The sequence below is a fragment of the Rhodnius prolixus genome, unplaced genomic scaffold (genome assembly GCF_049639745.1).
Source record: "Rhodnius prolixus isolate KJV_2025 unplaced genomic scaffold, Rpr scaffold_6, whole genome shotgun sequence".
Taxonomy (NCBI): Eukaryota; Metazoa; Arthropoda; class Insecta; order Hemiptera; family Reduviidae; genus Rhodnius; species Rhodnius prolixus.
The window spans coordinates 42,043,260-42,066,671 of NW_027411634.1; the positions used below are offsets into that span (position 1 = coordinate 42,043,260).

Below are 23,412 nucleotides of genomic sequence, written 5' to 3' on the forward strand. Positions count from 1 at the left end.
ATTCAAAATAATTTGTTATGGTTCTTGTTTTAGCTTTCTAACTAAATTTTAATTTTAAGATTTAAGGAGGTAACTATGAATAAGTTACAATAATCAAATTTTCTTAAAACGATTAAAATCAATCAATCCTAACAGTTTTAACAATTTTATTTTTGATTTGTTGACAATAGAATATTTATTTTATTCTTTAAAAGTCTTTACTTTTGTATGCCTAATTAGTTTTGGAATTAATCCAACAACTGTAGATTATTAAATTCTTTATAAAGTAGATTTACGTAATCAAAGTGCTATAGTCACCGCCTGCAAGATAATGTTTTTTTCTTGTTAACCATAAGTTCATCATTAGTACACAGGTGTCTGCGTGTTTAGGTTTGTTTTGACTCTTAATGAAGCTAGAGGTGAAGTTCTCATATTTTTTACTAAAATGAATTTACTCTTTATAGAAACGTTTTAACAGTAAATGTGTACGACAAAGTTAAATAGTAAGAAAATTCGTATGCTCTCTTAGTAATGCAAAATATGAGGCAGTATGTACGAAGATGGCGAATCGAAGACCTACCTATTCTGTTTCAACAGAAACACTCGCTTCCAGTTTAGTGGCAGATCCTTTGAGAGAATTATTTGAAGCTTGTAAAGTAGGAGACAGCAGTAAAGTTAAAAAATTAATTAATCCACAAACGGTAAACGCTAGGGACACCGCTGGAAGAAAATCAACACCTTTACATTTTGCTGCTGGTACATTCCCAATTCTTAGTCAATTTTATTAATATCAATCTTAATTTTATTTTTCATATTCATATCTTTCATATTTTCCCCCAAAAAAATTTCAGGGTACGGAAGAAAAGACATAGTTGAATTCTTATTAGATGCTGGAGCTTCGATTCAAGCTAGAGATGATGGAGGTTTACATCCTCTGCACAACGCGTGTTCCTTTGGCCATGCAGATGTTGTCAGATTACTTCTGGAAGCAGGTGCTAATCCAAATACCAGAGATAATTGGAACTATACTCCATTGCATGAAGCTGCTATCAAAGGCAAAGTCGATGTTTGTATTGGTCAGTTATTCTTTCTACATCTAATCGTTTCGCCGTAAATTATTTGGCCTATTGAATTTACTCTTTTTATTATGTTCTAGCATTATTACAACATGGTGCAGACGTTACGGTAAGAAACACGGAGGGCAAAACAGCAGTTGAAGTGGCTGACTCGGCCACAAGGGCTGTTCTAACTGGAGAGTATAGAAAGGAAGAAGTGTTAGAAGCTGCCAGGACCGGAAATGAGGAAAGGTTGGTAAAGTTTGTAAGAATTCTTGCTAATCAAATATTCGTCACTGATTCAACAATTACGAACTTCCTTAAACGCGGTTTTTCATATTACTCAAACAAAAGTAACATTTATTAGCTTAAAAAGTTCTTTAAACTTCGGAGATAAGTTTTAATCATTATAGTTGATTTGTCAAGTTTTATAAAAAAAAAACGAAAAGTTCTTGTTGCTTAATATCAATTTTGGCTAAAGAGGTTAATACTTATTCGAATTTAAAGGGGGAATTAGTTTTTATTCGAAATACTTTTAATTTTCATTACTTTTAATGCGACTCCACATTTCATTATTTCTATTGTGAGTTCTGAATGACTTTTGCATCTAGCGTTTCATTATCATTTAAAAACTAACGCAACAATGGCACCAGTTAACGTGTGCGGAAAATTCAAATCCGATTGCGTATTTCATGTTCCTCTGTGTATGCTTAATGTACCTTGGGTCTGTTGTAGATTGAAACCAAATGACTCTCTAATACGAGAGTAGTTTAGATTTTCTTTGACTGGTACTCTCACAAATTTCTTTATTTTGACTATATCCTAATTAACAAAAATCTTCTTTGCTTTTTTGTGCAATCTGCTTAATATTTAGGAGATTTTTCAAAATAATTTAATCAGCTATCAATATATCAGTTTTATTCTTAATTCTAATTGTAATTTACACACTCCAAGGTAGCATGGGCATTTGGGATGTAAGATATTTTTTAATAATGTGCTATAAAGAAAATTATGAGGTTGGTTTTGGGTAGTAAATTTGAGTGAGACTAGTAAGTGGAAAAACTCTAGTTTGTATTCCGCGAGTTGTTAATAATGTTAATAGTGAGCTATGGAAATAATTTACCCAGTAGGATAATTTTATGTTTCTCACAGATTACTTAGCTTGTTGACTCCATTGAACGTTAACTGTCATGCTAGTGATGGACGTAGATCAACCCCGCTTCATTTAGCAGCTGGATACAATAGGAATAGAGTAGTACAACTGTTACTTCAGCATGGAGCCGATGTTCATGCCAAGGATAAAGGGTAAGGAGAAAATTGTATTATATAATAATTAATTGTGGGACTATCGCAGTCTTTTCTCTTCTTTTTTTTACGAATATTAAAAGATAAGAAAAACTTCTGCACATGTTGATATTTTTTCTTACGTTCAAAAAAAAAACATACAATTATTTAAAGTAGAAACATTGCCTAGAATTAACAATGTTGCCGTGGTAACAACACTCGCAAACGATTTCAATAAAAAGAGATTCTTTCTATTATTAACCTTCTTGAAACAAAAAAAAAACATTACAATCAGACATAGTAAGTCAGGGAACGAGTCAGAATCAAATATTTACTTAAAAATTAGTCAAATGGTAATGATATTTACTTACACAAGCAGTAAAGGTTAGGTCAACTGAAGTTTTGTTTGCTTTTTTTTCTTTTAATAAATTTTATTCAAAACTTGTGCATTTCTGTCGAAGTAAACTAGCTGAATTATCTTAAATAGATTTGCGTAAATTATAAATTGGTAATCTAATTGTAAAGACAATAGCATTATCGTGCGATAAGTGACCAATTTCCGTACGCTTATTTCTAACATTCCGGAAATTGAGTTCATGGCACAATGAAAAATTTTCTATTTGGTAAAACCTGATTTTCAGCTTGACTATAGGTAAAGTCAATTTTTGACTAAGGGGGGGGTTTAAACAATGTGTAAGAAAATTTACATTACTGTTTATTAACTATTCTTTTTTTTTTTTTTAACACAGAGGTTTAGTACCATTGCACAACGCTTGTTCATATGGACACTTTGAGGTAACGGAAATGTTAATTAAAGCCGGAGCAAATGTTAACGCCATGGATTTGTGGCAGTTTACACCGTTGCATGAAGCAGCCTCTAAATCCAGATTAGAAGTATGTTCATTGTTATTAAGTCATGGAGCGGATCCAACTTTATTGAATTGTCATTCCAAGTCAGCGATTGATGCGGCTGGAACACGGGAACTTAGGGATAGATTGGCTTGTAAGTACTTCATCTTTTTTATTTTTATCTTTTGCTTTTTTTTTTTTTTTTGTTGCGAAGAGGAGATTTTATTTAAATATAATTTATAGATGAGTACAAAGGACATTATGTGTTGGACTCGTGTAGACAAGCAGATGCTTCTCGACTGAAAAAGTTCCTATCTTCAGAGATTGTTAATTTTAAACATCCATATACGGGCGATACACCTTTGGTAAGAGGAAAATCTATGAAATTAGGAATCGATTCTATAACCTCATTGTAGTCAGCTGCTTTATTTATTTTTAAAGATAAATTTGGATTATTGTGAGAAACTAAATTATTATATCTTTACTTTTTTTAGCATTACGCAGCCAGTTCACCATATCCTAAACGAAAAGCCGTAGTAGAATCAATGATACGTAAAGGTGCACATCTTAATGAGAAAAATAAAGAATTTCTTACACCTCTACATGTGGCAACAGATCTTGGACACGATGATGTAATGGATGCGCTTTTAAGAGCTGGTGCCAACGTGAATGCTTTAGATCATCTTGGACAGACAGGTAACAGCCTAATTTTTACTTAATCTTAGAAATGGAAAACCATTTCAAGTCTTGCTACTTGGTCAATAAAAAAGTAACAAAAGAAAGTAAAGAAGACATTCTTTAAAAAAATAAAAAGCCTAATACTATTTAAAATAATAAATTAGTACGATGAAACACTTCATTGCATAGCATATAATTTCTCTCTTAATTATTATTTATTAGAGTAGTTTAATTTTATTATTACATATTTGCATTTAACCATTAAAATTTAAAGCCTGTTTGGATTGTCACAGTTCGTTAGAAAAGTCATCAGAGTGAAGTAAGCATGACAACATTGATTTTTGTTAATGATAATTGCATTGCCTTGTACTTTTTTATTTCACAACCTTGTCGCTATTAAATAACTCTGGAAGGAATTAAAAGTGTATTAAACCGTCACAGTCACTGGCAATATTGGCCGTAGACGTCTAGGCGCCCCACTATGTATATTTTATAGTTGTAAAAGATAATAGACTTCTCTTATGGATTGGAGAAATTTTTAATTTCTTTTGCTGAATGGCTACACTGCGCGTTTTAGCTTATATGTCCCCCCCCCCTGGAGGTATTTTCCTTGTCATCCCTCCCTTGCGATGTCTTTGGCAACTAGTATATCGCAGGAGATTGAGAAAATTTGAACGAATTGGGGTAGCGAAGCTTCTAGTTTATTTTAAGTTAGAAACGGAACTTGCTGATATGTTCGGGAAAATTGAAGGGAGCTTCTAAGAACAAGAAGAGTGAGCAAATTATTAGAAAATTCCTTCGAAGTAGCAATCCTTAAATGAAAATTGAATTTAGTCATTAAATTACAAGGTCATCCTTTCTTGGCTATTTCACAAGGAGCGTAGTTCCTACTTCGCGATCAAAAATAAAAAATTAATAAAAGGTTATAATTTAGCATTCATTTAGAATGTCTTTAATCTTAAGATAACATCTACCAAATTAAGATCTCAGCTTAACTCTTTGTAGACAAATAAGACCACCCATTGTTTTTGACTTTTTTTAAAACTTCAATAGTTAGAAAAACACAACTGCCATATGCCAATACTAAAAACTGAAATCACTTTAGTGAGTCTCGTAAGCTAATTTAATTTCACTGATTAAACCTTTTTGAAACTGAATTCTTAATCTAGCAATCTAGATTGAGAAAATGGTTCTCCTGAGTATTTTAGGTAAAGCTACAATATATACGAGTATTCTAAATACTAAGATTTTCACTGTAAAGTGCGTGTGAGTTTTTAAAGAAAGAACCTAAATGATTTGTTGATTACTCCAAAGAATCTAAGTGATTTTTTTGATTACTTCAAAGAATCTGATTTTTTTGATTACTTCAAAGAATCTAAGTGATTTTTTTGATTACTTCAAACATTAGATGACACCAAACCTGATTGGCGTGCATAGATGCAACAAACTACATGTTGAATATGTCATATTACTTTGATTTATTTACAGAAAAAGTTACTTGTTTTGATTTCAAAGAAAATAATCTTTATGTATATATTCTACAGCCCTGCACAGATGTGCACGAGAGGACAACGTACAAGCTTGCAGAATTTTACTTTCCTATTCTGTCGATACAACGGTAGTTTCTTTACAAGGTTATACAGCCTTGCAGGTTGCCGGTGAAAATGTGCACAAAATTTTACAAGGTATTCATTAATTTTTTTTAAAAAAAAGCTAGTTAAATTTTTTTAAATAATATTTGTGATAAGGAGGGTGTTCGTTTTTGTTTGTAGAACCGCCAGCCATTCTTGATCTGGAGAATAAATTGCTTGAAGCTTCCAAATCTGGTGATTTAGATCAAGTGCAAAGATTGTTAACATCTTATCCGCATATTGTAAATTGCAGAGATCTTGATGGAAGGTGAGAAAAAATAATAATAATAATAAAAATAAAATAATCACTAAGAATCTACACTTCGGTAGATCTGATGAGGGCCTTTACCAAACTTACCAGGTTTTCAATTTCTGGAAGCTGCGAAGGAAATTTAGTCAATTATAGTTGAAAGTTGAAAGCTACTGAATACAGTTCTGCTTCTGCTAACCACCAATCCCGAATCAGAATACGATTCAATCAGCTTTCTAATGTTCCTATTCATATGAGGGGCAAAATATCTTAATTACAGTTTTACAATAACTTAATTAAAAGAAAGTTTTGATTCTAAAAACCTCGAAATACATATTTTCATTTGAAAACTCCCGGAAATCAGATGCGCTCCACTACTTCCCACTAATAGAGAAAGTAATTAAGGAATGACACTTTTTTTGTTTACAAAACTTTGTTTATTGCAATAAATGCAAAAGATAAATAAAAGTTAATGGTGGTTGAGTTTATAATAATCTCTTAATATTATTCGTTTTTTTTGCAACATGTGCATCCTATTAGAAAGTTATATAATTTAAAGATGTTTAGATAAATGCTTCACAAGAGTTTATAAATAATTCTCTGTATACATACAAAAATCATTCACTTGGTTGATCATACGTCCTGTGTTACAATGTCCGGTTACGCACTGATAACGTCTCTACAGGGACTATCGCTATCACGGATGGAGAGTGTCTTGTCTTTTTTTTTATATAATTACGCCATTAATTATAGAGTGATTTATCATTGGGTTTCTCTTTTCTGATCATTGGATTTCTTTATTAATATGTTTTGTTTACAATTTGAAATATAAAAAAAAGGTTGCAAAATTAATTAACCATGTGGTATTTTATTGTATTTCGTGTAATTCAAGTCCTTTATATTTGAGCAAATTGTCTCTTAACACATTCTATCTAACACCAAATAAAAGCATAGATCAACGTACTATTTACTTTCTGATGTACCATCCATGATATTAAAGCAAACATCTTGTCCTATTTTCGAAACTGAATTTCCAATCGGGAATAGAACCAATTGTGTTCCACATCAGTAATCTCACGAAAATTGATTTAGGGGCGTGTTTATCAAAGTACTGTAATCTTAAGCGTTCATTTAAATTACAACTTCCATCTAGAGAGCCTGGGTAGTTGTACAAAAGTTTGTGGAGTTTCTTTTTTTTATCCTTTTTAAGAACCTCCAAGATACTTTAATTATCTTTAGAGCTATCCTCCCAATATCTTGCGGGCGAAAGATTGCACATTAGCACCCCGTTTTTCCTACATAAAACTTACCCAGAGTTTGTGAGTCAATTGACTCGGCTTCATTCATGTTTATTCATTCATTATTCCAGTTAATCAGTTAATGAATTGAAGAAGTGAGATTTGTGAATGGTGAGGTCAAAGGTATACTGTGGCTCAGAGTGTGAATGAATTGTACTACAAGTTATTACTTAGATTTATTCAATGAAATTAACTTTAAGGGTGTGAATATTCGCACTACTTTCTCTCAAGGATCTAAATAAGTTTCTCTAAACTTAGTTTATTTGAGTCATATTTATTTCTCAACCATATTATACAGATTTTACAACTTATTAGATAATGTGCGTAAATGATAGGGTGTAAAGGGGACGTATGTGGTGTGTTAAGCTTGGATACCCCAAGTATGTCGAACTCTAACCAGGAACCCCCGTTCTCTGGTTCACTTATTCAGCTATATTTGGAGTAATTTAATTATCTTCTTTTTGTTTTGTTATTTCTGTAGCATTTGTGTATTGTCAAGCATTACTATTGCCATTTTCTTTTTTAAAAATTAATTTGTCTCTTTGTAACAGACATTCCACACCACTTCATTTTGCGGCAGGCTACAATAGGATTGCAGTTGTGGAGTATCTTCTTTCTCATGGAGCTGATGTACATTCCAAAGATAAAGGGTAATTCTAAAAATTTGTTGCTCTTGTTTTTTTTTGGCTAATCCTGAATATTTCAGTACCACCTCTCCAATTATTTGTAGAAGATTAAGGTCTATTAGTGTATTTGCCTCATTTAATAGAATACTCGTAATGGAACCGTAAGTAAATTCTATGAGACCTTTGTGTATGGTCTTTAAGGTGAAGCAAGGCGCTATTCGGATCGTTGAGGATGAAATAACTATACTGGGTCACCTTTTATTGTTAGCGAAGCTGACAGAGAAGTGAAGCTAAGAATCATTTTGGAGAAGGGGATTACTCCTAAGAATTTTACTTGGCTCAACACGGTCCTTTGCAGTTGCAATGCAATGTAATTAAAAGCACACAAACAAAGCACTTTATTCTGCCAAACCGGTTGTCATACTATGGGCATAATGCTACTGCGAAGACACGATCGTTAAGTAAAGATCTAATGAAAAGAGAAAAGAGATTTAACCAGTTTAGCGCGTTTGACGTGTATTCACGTCAAACCAAATCTCTATTACAGTGCGTTCGGCGTCTATTTACTCGTTGTGAAAAATATAAAATTGCCATTAACTTATAAAAACTCGAAATTTTAATAAAATACAATAAGAATATTATTTGGTGGAATGTTTCCTTTATCTTACCAATAGAACTGCCAAGTATTTTATACGGAGATGGGTGTGGTGGGAGCCAGCCAAATGATAAGTGGTTGGTACATGTTTGGTCTCCGCATTAGAGATTGGAGAATTACGCACACAAATAGAAGCTCTCAACCCTTGTGCAATGCCGTATTTTTACCTTAGATAGAGGTTCAGACCTCAGTAAGAACATGATTTCATTTTGCACAGAATTCAAAGCTCTTGCGTCCCTAGTGAACTAGAGCAATGCATAAGTGAGGCAGTGCAAGATTTTGATTGAGCACAGAATGCTCTTTAATCTGTAAGCTCCAGAGATTGCAGAAAAAGTCGCTTACAGTGACTATTATGACGTTGTAAACTTTTTGGTTGTTTTGCCTTGCGTTCGACGTTATACACGTCATTGTCTGATTTTTATTCCGCAAACTGTGGGAGGTTTTTTAAAACTAAATTCCACGCTTAACTGGTTAAGGTCCAGGATCAATGGAAAAAAAAAATTACCTGGTAGTTGAGAAAGGAATTCACGCGAAGGCTACAAAAATATTGAAAAGAATAGGCTGGAATGTTCTGGCCATCTAGGAAGATTGCCTGGCGAAATCAGTTAACTGGGAAGTGCAAGACTAAATATGGATATCCGGTGTCATGAAGAGTCGGAAATGTATTGCGAGTTGTATTGAAAGTTGCCTCTGTTCTCGACAGGGACACTTTAAAAAGGACAAATCAATTTGTGGCTGTGGAATTTCTCCGAAAGTCGAGGAAAACTTTAAAATGATATAAAACTTCCCTCAATTTGTAATGAATTATTTCACATTTTTCCTTATTTTTATTTTTTCACTCATTTTATTTATTTTTGTTTACAGAGGTTTAGTACCTTTGCACAATGCATGTTCCTATGGACATTACGAAGTAACGGAAATGTTAGTGAAACATGGCGCCAATGTGAATGTAGCCGATCTATGGAAATTTACTCCTTTGCACGAAGCCGCTGCCAAAGGAAAATATGATATTGTTAGGCTTTTATTACAAGTAAACCAAATTTAATTTTATTTAAATTTATATGATATTTACTAAGATGTTTCTTTTATTAATAAAGTTGATCATCCTACGTTTCATTTTTGCAGCATGGTGCTGATCCTACTAAGAAAAATCGTGATGGTGCAATGGCTGTGGAATTGGTCAAAGAAGGAGACCAAGAAGTAGCTGATCTGTTGCGTGGTAATTCTGCACTGTTAGACGCAGCTAAACGAGGTAATCTGGCTAGAGTACAACGATTAGTCACCCAGGATAATATTAACTGTAGAGATACTCAAGGCCGTAATTCCACACCTTTACATTTGGCAGGTAAATCTAGGATGTAGAGCTGACAAATTCAATTTAAGGTTCCTTCGCTATTTGACTTCGTTTCACATTAACTTGATTCACAGCGGGCTACAACAACGTTGAAGTAGCTGAATTCCTGTTAGAGAACGGTGCCGACGTGAATGCCCAGGATAAAGGTGGATTGATACCCTTGCACAATGCTTCCTCTTATGGTCATCTGGATATCGCGGCATTACTGATCAAATACAATACTGTGGTGAACGCTACTGATAAATGGGGTTTCACGCCGCTTCATGAAGCCGCACAAAAAGGAAGAACTCAACTTTCAGCCCTGTTGGTTGGTAATTTTTTTTTTGCCTGTTTTACTAGTGTGGGTTTTTGTAAGAATATTGGAATCTACGGGAAAATGGCTCTCTAGCTATTTTTACAATAGTTTCAACTTTAGTGTGTAAAGTAAAGGTTTTACTATGATATTATTGGGAAAGTCTGTTATCTTTCATTGTTTGTACGTTTATCTTCAAATACTTCGTACTGCTACATGAGATAAGAGACCAATAGACTTCATTTAAATTACCGAGTATTTCATAGCATGATGTTCTACATCCATCGTTACTGGACAAATGCATACAAAAGATTTGTTACAATTAGGTAAAAATGAATTGCAGTAATATTTCTATAATTGGTTTGTTACTTTAATAAATGCCGTTAAACCTTTTGTAGGGCAGTTTTATTAGGGTTGATCGTAAAAATCTACAAAAAAGTAATGTTAAACGCCCAACTTTATCAATATTTTCCTCTTTTCTTCTAATACAAGCGCTATGGATGTGTGGGAGGCACGTTTAAATAAACAGTTTCCAAAAATAAGTTACGTAATCTCAAAGGAAAACTAAAAAACATCATGTGTTATCTTAATAATTTGCAGGAAATTACATTTTAGATATAACTCACATTATAAATATTTTACGAAAAATCCGAGTAAACTGGAAGTCAAGGATGGAAACTGTAGAGGAAGTTTCTTTTCTCTTCGAAAGATTTCAAATGAGCATTTTTCGCTTTGTAACAGTTAGCCCATGGTGCGGATCCAATGCTAAAAAACCAAGAAGGGCAATGTCCATTAGAAGTGGCCACCGGTGAAGACGTGCGATGTTTGCTGCAAGACGCAATGGCGGCCGTACCGACCAGTACCACGGCAACAAGTGTCGCTGTCACTGCACAGATCAATGGTGCTACCAGTATTCCGGCCACAGCTACAGCCGACTCGGCTGGAACTAATGCCACAACAGCACCTCCTACATCGCCAGCACCACCTGCTTCGCCAATACAGTCTGCGCCTACTGTACACACAGACACCGTTGTACTACCATCGGGTGCATGTCTTTCACTTCCGTCTCCTACGTACTATCATAAAGGAGATGGTGCCACGTCACCGCATCTTTCGTCCGAAGCTCGTCGTGATGTAGCCGCTACCACATTAGCTTCTTTCCTCCAATCGTAAATGTCATATTTTATTAATTTCTATTCTACAAATAAATCATTGTAGTTAACAAAAATCGATTAACCAGATTCATCTTTCTAGCCTTGGACTGGAACACCTAATAGAAACACTGGAAAGAGAACAGATAACGCTAGATATTTTGGCTGAAATGGGGCACGATGATTTAAAACAAGTTGGCATAACTGCTTACGGGTTCAGGCATAAAATTATTAAAGGGATGGATAAATTACAACTTAATTCAGGTATAATCTAGAAGTCTTATCGTAAATGTTTTGCAATGGACTTGGAAGTGTCGATTATTTTAATTTATTGTGTTATTATTTTAATTGCGATTGTTTTAGATTTATCTGGTCCCAGTTGGCAACAAGGCACACTTTTAGTTGATCTCCTGAGGGAGGATAAGGAGTTCATCGCAGTTGAAGATGAAATGCAGAACACTATTAGAGAACATAAGGATAATGGACATTCCGGCGGTGTATTTTCAAGATACACCGTTATCAGGGTATTTCAAATATTAATATTTATTTGAATAATGTAACAGCCATTTTTTTTTAAAAAAAAAGTCAGAATATTTACTTAAAGTTATTTCCATTCCACTAGAAGATGGTTTCAGGTTTTATACAATTCGCTTTTCATAAGGCTCGTCAGATTTATCTTCTCCAAAAAGGAATAGATCAGTCATCGTTACGCAATATTTTTCTATGCGTAACATATAACGAGTCAGTTTTTAACCAGTCGGCGTGGGAGATGACATTACAAATAGATAAAATGTTTAAATTCTATGATGTAAATTTATACAAATTATTTAGATCTCTTCATAAAACTATAGACTAATACTTGAAATTTTATTGGTGCATTTCACCAATAAAGACCTGTAAGTGGCCCTTGCCGGAAGAATCAACATCTTTGCAGAACGTGTTTTTTTTATTTTTGGTATTCACATTTCTGAGATTTTCTCGGTGATGGCTTCAGCGATTTAATCTTGGCACAGCCATTGTTTGATTCATTTTTCAAAGAAATTTTATTTAGGGTATATTAGGAGTGGCTGGTTGGTTACCTGGCTAACCCTCCTAAGTGTCCATTGGTTTCTCACAACTTTTGTACAGTTACCGTAAATTAAAGTGTTGTTGGAATTCCGAATATTCAATAAATTCAAAGAAACTTTGACATTTACAAAAAAACTAAGAGAATTAGTATTAATTAGAAAAAAAAAAAGTTATATTTTTGTTATATTTATTATCTCCTTCAGATGGCATGTTTTTCTAAAGTAATAATACAAAATGTTTGGATAAAAAGCAATCAGTGATTACTATTTAAATCAAGAAAATACCAAGTACAAGATTTTTAATTTGAACAAGAATTTTAATAAAAATATACAGTAACCTTTTCTTAGTAATTTGCTCCATAGTATTTTATCTCCTTCAGGGAGATTCACGCCTTGAAGCCTTAGCATAATAATTTTTTGTTTTGTACTTAAAGGTGCAAAAGGTACAAAATCGTCGACTATGGGAACGTTATAGTCACAGAAGAAACGAAGTTTCCGAAGAGAATGGCAATTCATCCAATGAAAGAATGCTATTCCATGGATCGCCATTTATTAATGCAATCGTACAAAAAGGATTTGATGAAAGACATGCTTATATTGGTGGTATGTTTGGTGCAGGTTAGTGGTGGAAAATTTTATTCAATTAAATCAGCTTGCTATTGTTTTGAAAATTATTTGTATTTGAAAGAAAAACAAAAAAAGGTTATATATTTTTTTAATGTTTACCAGGTATATATTTCGCTGAACATTCATCCAAAAGTAATCAGTACGTTTATGGAATTGGAGGTGGTACTGGATGTACATCTCACAAAGATAGATCATGCTATGTTTGCCATAGACATTTACTGTTGTGTCGCGTAACGTTGGGTAAATCATTTCTACAGTTCAACGCAATGAAAATGGCTCATGCACCGCCTGGCCATCATTCAGTAGTCGGTCGTCCTTCGTCAGGTGGACTTAATTTTCCAGAATATGTTGTCTATAGAGGAGAACAGGTAAAATATCACATTTTGTTATGTCTTACACTATTATAACTTAAAATTTTTTCTTTTTTGAAAAATTTTACCAGGAAGAGGAAGTTTTGCGATCATGTTGAGTTTTCATCTAAACGGGGAGGAGGAGGATTTACTCTCTTCGGCATCAGAAAGTGGTTATCCTAAATTCATTGGCTCCCCTCTTTTCTTGGAGCTTTTCTAGGACATAAGCGAATGGTTATCACAATCTGACAGCTCAGTTACCTGGGTTTTCCTAGAGAGTCCTGTGTGGTTAGGAGTGTTTAGAATTCTCCTGACTTTATCACAATCTACCAGCTCAGTTACCTGGGTTTTCCTAGAGAGTCCAGTGTGGTTAGGAGTGTTTAGAATTCTCCTGACTTTATCACAATCTACCAGCTCCGTTGCCTGGGTTTTCCTAGAGATTCCTGAGTGCGGTTAGTAGTGTACAGAATCCTACTGCCTCCAGGATGGGTGTTGCTGTGAAGAAGGTTTAAGACCACCAGGGAATGTACGCTTCCCAACGTCTACATCAAAGAAGTTCCTAGACCAGCTTTATACTACCCTCCTACAGACGTTACTTACTGGGCACTTGGGTCCTAGAAAAAGACATCCACGGTTTAGAAAAAGAGATTTTAGGTTTTTCTACTTCTCTTTTCAGCTTAATTTTATTTCTTTTCCTTCTTTTTTCCAGGCCTACCCAGAATATTTAATCACCTATCAAATAATGAAACCAGAAGATAATCCTTCAGATGGAGTTAGATAAAGGAAAAAAAAAAATGGAAGTTATATAGTATCTTAAAAACCTGAGACAAGAGTCACACTGAAAAATGTGATGCTGAGTTTAAGATGAAGATGGTTTTAAGAGGTATTTAATGGGAGTCTGGTTTAAAAAAAAACAAAACTTGTAACTCAATTAAGGCCTACCCCCTTAACCTTAAAACACAAACAAAGAAAAGTATGAAAAAATAAAATTAGATTATTTTCCGGCGCAGAATCTGGATCATATTTGTGCATTAAGCAGAAATATTATTTTATTTAAGTTCGCGTTTTTTTTTTTAAATTTTTATTTTTTAAATCTGGTATAATGAGCGTGGGGAAGCGTTGTAAATTTAGGCAACTTTGCATAGGCTTTTGAAATTGTATTATTATAATTATTATAATTTTTTTTGTAATTAAATTTCGCTCGAAGCTATAGCAAGATCGGATCAATATTATAATACTTTGTTTTATTCTTCGTCTATCAAATTCCCTTTTAATACGAGACCTAACAGAGATGCCGTTTTAGTCAACATTGACATTAAACAGCTGGTAACAGGGGATTTAATCTCGTATAATAGTTTTTTTTTTTTTTTTTTTTTTTTTTAAAAAAAAGGCTGGCTTTTTTTCTCTCGTAGGATTGGTGCATATTGTGATAAATGGTTGTGAAAAAACAAAAACAAAAAATTTATAATTTTTTCCTTATTTATTATTACTTTTTTTTGGAAACTATCCATTAGGAAATTTTAATTAATCTCTTATTGAATCGAAATATACTTTTAATGTCAATTTTCGATGATAGTTAATTATTGTAAACAAAAAAAGAAGCTATATCTGTGACATTTAAACAAAAACAAAAAAAAGTTGTTTTTCTCTAATCGTAAATAGACGTAAACATTGTTTAGTTAGTTAACTTACAAAGTAATTATATTTAGGAGTTAAGGTATTTAATCGATAAAAGTTTTCCACCCTTAATTTTAAATCTGATAAAAGTAATCCTGTGAAATAGTTGAATTTTTTTTGGCGTCTATAATCGAATCTTTTATATTCAATTATATCTGCAATCGATTCAAATTTGGTTAGTAATTTGTATGTATACAAAAAAATTTATGAAAAGGTGCATAAGTTCTGTTGTGTGTACATTCCTCTTTCTGTACTATTTTTTTTTTTAAACATGAAGGAATGTTTTCGGAATGATCCGCAATATCTCATTAAAAACAGTTCAGCCTCATTTACATGTTGCCTTATTTTTCTTAGCTGAATCAAGAAATGCGTTGCATCTAAGCTCCTTTATATCTTTTTAACGCACGTTTCCTTGCAATTTGTCTTTGGTTAGAATCCTTCAAAGATTTTAAAAAGAAATGCAATATTAGGGTTCAGATGTTGGAATTTCCCATTTTGTGAACGTACATAACATTCTTCATGAAATTAATGTAAACAATCGTATGTTCAGTTTTCAGTAATAATAATCGACATCAGTTTTTTTTTTTAGTTTGGATTCGTTTAAGTGTAAATTTGAAATATTCATTTTATCGATCGATTTCAATTGATTGTTCCAGAAAAGTGCAGAACAATCGATAGGTTTTCAGATTTTTTTTTTTTTTTTATTAAACAATGGTTTAGAATCGATTCTAATTTCTTTTTTCTTTTTAAACTTGCATTATCATTCGAGTCTCGCTACGGCTATAAGTTGTTGTAATTCGGGCGGAGACCACTCCACAGAACTTGGTGCTCCCAATATTCTTTCATGAATATAGTTGTTTTTTGTTGTCCATCAATCTGTTAAGGACGGCTGCAGGCGCCAGTGTATTAGATGTACTTAATTTAAGTCACATTTAAGGCACTCAGTGGTCACAGCACACTGAATTTCTTCGCAGAGGTACCCTTATATTTTCTCTTCCTAGAAGTGGACTTACTGTCCAGAGTGATGGAAGAGGTTGATTGTAGCGAGAGAACAATCTTTTATTTGTAAAATGGTGAGTTATCTCGAGATTGATAAAAAATAGGACTAAATCTCAAAATTAAAGATTAATCCCCCCCCCCCCAAAAAAAGATGACAATTGTCTCATCACTGAAAGTCACGTTGGTATAACTGGTGCTAGAGTCGCTTTTATTCGCATTTCCTAGCTCAAGCAGCTCTTTACTTCTGGGACATATGACGCTTATGCAGAAAAGGAAGCGTGAAAAATGAGGCTCGCTGGAATTTGTATCGATTTTAATTAAAATAAATTCTACGTTCATTAGATCAGTACTTGTTTACAATTTTAAAAAAGCACCTACCTTCCTCCAGTCAAATGAATAACTATTATTTAACATTTTCAAATAGTATAATTTGAATTTAGTGAGAAATAAAAAAAATCCATATATACAATCTTATTCGGACGAGGATCGATCGTCTCATTAAAGAAAAACAATTTTATTAATTATTAGATCTTAATTTTTAAGATTTTCTCTCTTGTTTAATAGTTTCCAATATTCTTAAATGTAAATAATGTGTAAAATATTTCTTAAGAGAAAATTGAAAAGAAAAAATCTAAATCAATGATTTGATTAGGTGAGAGACTGCGATTATTACATTTATCGATTTATATTATATATCATTCCAAGTTCAATTTTCTCATTTTATTTACGCTCTATATTTAACAAAACGGTTAATATAGTTGTTTATATAAAAGTCATTGTCTAATGTGGTGTTATTTTTTATTAGATTGTGAATAAAATATAACTGTATAATAAAAAAAACTTTTTGGGAAGAACGGTATTTTTAGTCTATCGTTTTAAAAAAAATGTCGCTCTTTAGCAGATGAATATAATTTTCTTTGTTGTAAGATATTTATTCTTGGTGAAATGTGTTAAAAACAAACTAGAAAGTCAAGTGATAATTTGGACGAGGTTTCTTTTATTAAAAACTACATAATTTTTATTCTTATTTTTTAATACCACAACGAACTTTTCCATACAGGTGCCATAAGTAATTTAAATAACTAAGAAATAAACTAAGTAAAAGTAAACTTTTATCTTGCATTTATATTAACACAAAATTTATTTATAATTTTGTGCATACGAGTGGATCATCTATAAGTAAACAGGTTTTATTTCAATTGTAACTCATAACTGCGAGTAGTATTTGTTAAGAAATGTCCCACGAAAGAAGACGCAAAGTCAATTTGTGTAGAAGTTAAAAGATAATTACGAATATTTTAAATAATTTTGATTTAAATATGATTTAATTGTTCCCAACGCATTCACGTCGTAACGAACTTAATAGCGGGCCGCTAGATCTGCACTGCCGATCTAAAATTTTGAAAAATAATAAATTTGTTTTCAACTTGTGAGTAAAAAATTACGTTCTACGCGTTAGAATTTACCTAACAAATTTGTATTCTTCGTTTTCATGAAAATCATCATATTCTTTTCCCTCTGAGCCTACTTCTCCCTATTTTTTATTTCAACTTATCGTTGACTTGTGCTTAGTTTACATCGTAGTGAATTATAACTCTGTGTTACAGTCTTGGCTTGAAAAAAGTCAGTTTAACTTCAAATACATCTAAGTTGTAATAAAGATGGTTCCCACATTTAATTCTGGACAAACAATCAAATTTGGTGATAATATGGAAAACCTAATGGAAAAGTTAGTTTCTGTAAGTTTTTTGTTTTTCTTTTCTATTCGTTAATGAAAATATAAAAAGAAAACTTAATTATTCTACTTTATATAAATGATTAAGATCGTTATTTATTAATTTTATTAGATAAAATAAAAGGTTCTGATTTTTTGCCACGCTTATTTCTTAAAAATTCTTATATTTAATTTTAGAATAACATTTGTCTGGTTTAATGTTTTAACGAATTTTATTTCAAAAGTTTTTTTTTGTACATTTTAGAAAGTAATTTTTGTAATTTAGGTGGTAGTATAAAAAAAGCGAAATTAAGGTTAAATTTGGTGATTTTTTTTTTAAAAAAAAATGTATTTACTTCATTGAAATGTATATGGGGTGACTTTCAAATAAAACTATGAACTTTTTAAATGAGTTGTAAAGCCGTGTACGGTTGCTAAACACGGATCATGTCGGTACAAAAGCTCATTTTCTACTTATTGGAATGGGTAACATCGTACTTTCGCCATAAAAAAAAAAAAAACAAATAGGAAACTCATTACCTGAAAATGTCGAGAGTAAAATTTCTTCACGTTTTGAAAGGAATCACAAAATCTTGCAGGGGTTCCTTCCAGAGAGTGCTTGTCCTCCAGCAATTACTTTGATAAATACTTCGGGCTTCAATATCTTACTTTGAACGTCGACGTAATTTCTGCAGATTCTATCACTTGGTCCCTCTTATGAGGAGAGGACAATCCTCGGCTTGTCAGGGTACTTCTTGATCGCCTTTCCTCATTTACTACTACATTATGCCATTCCACGTAAAATGATTTTCTAGTTTTGTCCTGGCTTTCAAATTTTTGACCCAATTCTCCTCATTCGTATATTCCTGTCGTGATCACATGGTTTTTCTACTTGTGTGAGTCTGTCCTTTATTCCAAACTTCGAGGAATTTCCTCTAATTCTCTCTTAATGATATAAAGGGCAGTTTCACTGCTTTACTCCATCTTGGCACTCAACTCTGGAATTAGACGTTTTGTTTTGGAACACATAAATTTATATTCACAAAAAACAGGAAAAACTTAAATTATTTTTGAAAACATTTTTTGGCGTAAACACAATGTTCCTCATTCTAAATCGTGATTCAAATGATAGGTTATCTAATATTCAGTGTTGTACCATTGCATTTCAATAATTCCCTTTTTATTTTCCCCACATTATTTTTCATTATTTAGAAGCTAATTTTTTTAAAAAAAAAATTAACTAAAAATAGGAAAAAAAAGTCACCAATAAATATTTCGTATGTAATTATTATTGCGCATATTCTGAAGGATTGTAGTTACTTTTATTTCTACCTCCTAAAAATAATTGTGATTAAAAAATTTTTTCGTTTAATTATTTTTTGTCTCCTTTTATTATTAACTAATTTAATTTAGTGATTATAGCAAGGAATCCAATGTTGTTATAATTTATAAATGTGAATCTGTTGCACTATAGAAATTTTAAAAATTTGTTAAATTTAAATTAAAACAAAAATAAATTATGAAAATACAGAAAATTGACATATTTTGGCACCTTTTAACTTGTCTTTTTTTAAAAATATTACCATATATTAAAGGGAAAAAAAGTAATAATAAATTTCTGCTCTATTAAAATGTAAAGCGTATTTCGAAATTTTTATACATAGTAAGAAGGTAATTCTGTTGAAATTTAAATTAATAATATATAAAATGTGAATTAATGTTGGTTGGTAAAACTGATTTTTTAAAAGTTTATTATTGCAGTCAAGAATTTTATTAATTTAAAGATTCAATGTGTGGCCTATTATTTTGTTTTAATTATAAGAAAAACCAAGGCCTTTTATTATCACAAGGCCTAATTTACTTTTCTTTTTTTTCTTTACGAATTGTTTACATAATTTATTAATTTTTAGATGTCAAAACAGAATCACTTCACTTCATTTTTCTGTGAGATTTGTATTTTGAAAATTTATTGCCCGAATAAATTGTTTCTCAAGAAAATTTATAATTTGCTTTATTAGTTTTGATTAACAATCAAGACTAGTATGCATTGAGATTTATTGTTGAGGTTATTGGTCGCAGAGCGAGTCGGGGTGTTCATACACTAAATATCGTATCCTCATATTCTGAAATTCCTACTGAATACCGGCTTTATTCCATCTATTTTTAATTTTCTCTTACTAGGTAAGAAATTTATTGCGATCTTGTTAAATTTTGGAAATTTATTTTTCATCTAAAACGGAAATATCTTTTTTTGATTACGAAAGTGTTTTTGTGTGAGAAGTATTTATGAAGCTGTTTTTAAGAAGCTGAAACTTTAGCATTAGATTGATTCCCAACTGGAAACCTGACTATAAACTTAAATTAAAAGTCGTTTACCTGTACTACTACTTAAAAGAAGAATCTTTCTTTTTTTTAGTTTATCAAAAATGGCTCACTATTGACTTCTAACTTATTAGTGCTACAAATACCTGTCTATAACTTTAATTTGAATATTTTTCATACATTGAAAGAATTAAGTATGTCACATTTCTTAGTTTCGGACTTAATACAAAAATAAAAACAATACAGCTCACTGTCCGGTGATGGACAGTGTTATCTGTAACAAGAGAACACTGTCCGGAGGCCGGCAGTGCACTGGAAAAAGCTCCGGGCGCTAATGACTTCAGCTGTTGATGCGCCAAAAAAAAAAAAAAAAAAAAAAATACTAATATCATTAAAACACTTCTTCTTTTTTTCAATGTCTCACTCATGTCTCACAAATAGCCTCTTAAACTGAACCATTACCAGGGCTGTTAGAATCAAAACTCAATATCAGTGGCAGTGGCGAATGAGGAAAAAGTGTATTAAAAAAAAAAAAAATGAAGATATAATAATTATACTGGAAGTTATTGTAAGTAATTAGAAAAATTTCAAGTATAGTGATGATAATATTCATTCCGCATCAAAAATGTTGAGCGATATTGTCCTTTCAGTGAATCCTATTTCAGAAATGGATAAAAATATTTTGAAATAATAACCCTCTCTGCTCCAGATTCAATGATTCAACTTTGCGTGGCGATGCGTCAATGAATCTCTCTTGAGTACTAGCTGTGCAATAAGATTGCCATATTCTTTTTATATGTACTTAGGCATGACTAAATTACAATTCAAGAAATAATTTTACAATTATTTTGTCATGCATGGCAGATATCACGTAAAGAATGTTTCGGTAGCAGTGGTAATTAAGTTTGTAAAACATCTGTTTCAAAATAATGCAATAGGATTTCAAAGTACTTCCTGTTTGTTGCTTATTATGTGCTAGCAGTGATGAAAGAACAATTTTTATTTTTGTAATAAAAATTTGATGTCAATTTCAATTGTGATGCATGCATTTTTTTTTTATATATAAAACTTTGTTAAAGATAAACAAACTAATAAAAATTACTGGAAATCATATCATCTTAGGTTTGCTATATTAGAATAATAGCCTCTGACTCTAGTTTGATTGGGCGACCTTACGTAATTTAAAAATTTTCTATTGCGCATCCTCTGTACAAATGCTAACCATACAGGAGGTATTATTGTGTAAAATCTTAGTTTTTCAAATGTACTGACGAGTTATACGTTATCAATGAATTATCATATTCAGCTCTAGATTTCTTGAATACTAGTCGGTTTCAGATTCTCAATAACAATTTAATGATTTTTTCCAGCTTGTGTGAAAGAAACTTTAAGGTATTCTTTTCTTCATTTGAATCAAGAAATACGAATCTCTTTAAATAGACGAAGATTATTTGATTAATACAAGTAAAAATAAACAATTACTTCTTTTTTCTGTTGGTTCATATGATAGGCTTGTTTTAACTCCTTTTTTTTTTTTTATAGTTTAATCAAATTTTATTAGGATAATTAAATTCAATTCAAATTAAACACAGGCACACCAAAAAATAAAAGTATCAAAGTTCTTCCTAATTTTATAATGGATTACGTAAAATAATTGAAAATTGGATTGAAAAGTTCTAATAAAATATTTTGTAACACCTGTGTAAAATAATAAAAATAATTTTAAATTGTTTATACAAAATGACAATTTTAATTATTTCCTTATTTCTGTGTAAAAATTGTTATCCCCTTTAATAAAAACAATAACAAAGTGAATAAAGGAATTACAAGTAATTTACGTCGATACTTTGTGTTGACTTTATTACCTTTTGTTCTTCTACTATATTCTCCTACTATTCAGATTTGGGCGAAAAATTACTTACTTTGAAGTACTACGACATTGACTTTTCCATGTGTTGAAGATTTTCATTAAATGGCTCCTCCAAACTTCATCAAATAACACACACCTTAATTCCTTAACAAAAACTTACAGTTTAAAAAATTAAGTATAAGGGATGATTGAACGCAACGATTGCCATACTTCCCCTTAATAGGGATAAGAGCAAAACGTCGCATTAATGTTACCTAACCCTTCCATCCTACCAAATTTTATCCAAATCGAACAGATTTACAAAGTTATTAGTAATTTATATTTTTGGAGGGGGCCTAACTTACCTGCGGCTAACTCCTATCCCATTCGATGTAAAGCGTCCGAATCAAATGACACATCATTCATGAAAACAGGATCCCGCGTTCAGGGGCTACGTTGTTTACAAAAAACGTAACAAAAAGAAGGCAACAACAGATTTCACTGTTTTTAAACGAAACAAAATTTAACCCTAAATAACACGTTTCCTACTCGACAGATTTTTACGAAAATTTACACAATTAAAGACAATAGTAGTCTCCACATACAGATAAAATAAAAACTAAATCTATCGAGTAGTTTTTGAGATATTTAAAGTTGAAGTTTTCACTTTATAGAAAAGAAACAAATTTTAACCCTAAATATCTCATTTTCTGCTCGATAGATTTTTACCAAAATTTACACAATTAGAAAGAATAGTAGTCTCCAGAAACAGGTAAAATATAATCAAAATCTATCGAGTAGTTTTCGAGGTATTTGAAGTTAAAGTTCTCACTTTATAGAAAAGAAGCAGACTTTAACCCTAAATATCTCGTTTTCTGCTCGATAGATTTTTACCAAAATTTACACAATTAGAAAGAATAGTAGTCTCCAGAAACAGGTAAAATATAATCAAAATCCATCAAGTAGTTTTCGAGGTATTTGAAGTTAAAGATTTCACTGTTTCAAACGAAACCAAAATTCCTTCGTAAAACAGAAACAAATTTTAACCCTAAATATCTTGTTTTCTGCTCGATAGATTTTTACCAAAATTTACACAATCAGAAAGAATAGTAGTCTCCAGAAACAGGTAAAATATAATCAAAATCCATCAAGTAGTTTTCGAGGTATTTGAAGTTAAAGATTTCACTGTTTCAAACGAAACCAAAATTCCTTCGTAAAACAGAAACAAATTTTAACCCTAAATATCTCGTTTTCTGCTCGATAGATTTTTACCAAAATTTACACAATTAGAATTAATAGTAGTCTCCAGAAACAGGTAAAATATAATCAAAATCTATCAAGTAGTTTTCGAGGTATTTGAAGTTAAAAATTTCACTGTTTCAAACGAAACCAAAATTCCTTCGTAAAACAGAAACAAATTTTAACCCTAAATATCTCGTTTTCTGCTCGATAGATTTTTAGTGAAATTCACACAATTGGAGAGAATAGTAGTCCCCATATACAGGTAAAATATAAACAAAATCTATCGAGTAGTTTTTGAGATATTCCAAATTAAAAATTTTCACTTTATAGAACAGAAACAAATTTTATCCCTAAATATCTCGTTTTCTGCTCGATAAAATTTTACCTAAATTTACACAATTAGAGACAATAGTAGTCTCCAGAAACAGGTAAAATATAATCAAAATCCATCAAGTAGTTTTTA

At 31.7% G+C, this 23,412-nt stretch overlaps 1 protein-coding gene and 1 long non-coding RNA gene across 5 annotated transcripts; one reads left to right on the plus strand and one right to left on the minus strand.

The window, feature by feature from the left end:
- The first annotated feature begins 223 nt into the window (after positions 1–223).
- Tnks (tankyrase) lies at positions 224–21,701 on the plus strand. Of its 4 annotated transcripts, none has more exons than XM_074142652.1 (20): positions 224–369; positions 444–735; positions 831–1,055; positions 1,136–1,286; positions 2,187–2,339; positions 3,068–3,321; positions 3,411–3,532; positions 3,662–3,863; positions 5,390–5,530; positions 5,618–5,744; positions 7,576–7,674; positions 9,170–9,335; positions 9,431–9,650; positions 9,734–9,966; positions 10,693–11,120; positions 11,206–11,366; positions 11,466–11,626; positions 12,604–12,787; positions 12,899–13,164; positions 13,856–15,972. In XM_074142652.1, exons 2-20 carry the CDS (start codon positions 540–542, stop codon positions 13,925–13,927), a joined length of 3,561 nt encoding a protein of 1,186 aa, XP_073998753.1. In that variant the 5' UTR covers positions 224–369; positions 444–539; the 3' UTR covers positions 13,928–15,972. The 4 variants fall into 4 exon arrangements, 3 of the variants coding, with proteins under 3 accessions (XP_073998753.1, XP_073998754.1, XP_073998755.1); XM_074142653.1 differs by having other exon boundaries at positions 262–398; positions 509–735; XR_012462946.1 differs by adding an exon at positions 19,447–21,701 and having other exon boundaries at positions 317–735; positions 13,856–14,029.
- On the minus strand, positions 12,896–18,216 carry LOC141461509 (uncharacterized). Its single transcript, XR_012462956.1, has 3 exons — positions 18,077–18,216; positions 13,236–13,760; positions 12,896–13,148 (listed from the first exon to the last, which is right to left on the minus strand). It is a non-coding gene; the product is annotated as an uncharacterized lncRNA (long non-coding RNA).
- Positions 21,702–23,412: the final 1,711 nt, after the last annotated feature.

What these genes read in the sequence shown, in the direction of transcription:
- Tnks (XM_074142652.1), top strand. Translation starts at nt 540, where the DNA reads ATGGCGAATCGAAGACCTACCTATTCTGTTTCAACAGAAACACTCGCT. An exon ending in ACCTTTACATTTTGCTGCTG is followed by an intron (nt 736 to 830) that starts GTACATTCCCAA and finishes AAAAAATTTCAG; the next exon opens with GGTACGGAAGAAAAGACATA. An exon ending in TAAATTACAACTTAATTCAG is followed by an intron (nt 11,367 to 11,465) that starts GTATAATCTAGA and finishes CGATTGTTTTAG; the next exon opens with ATTTATCTGGTCCCAGTTGG.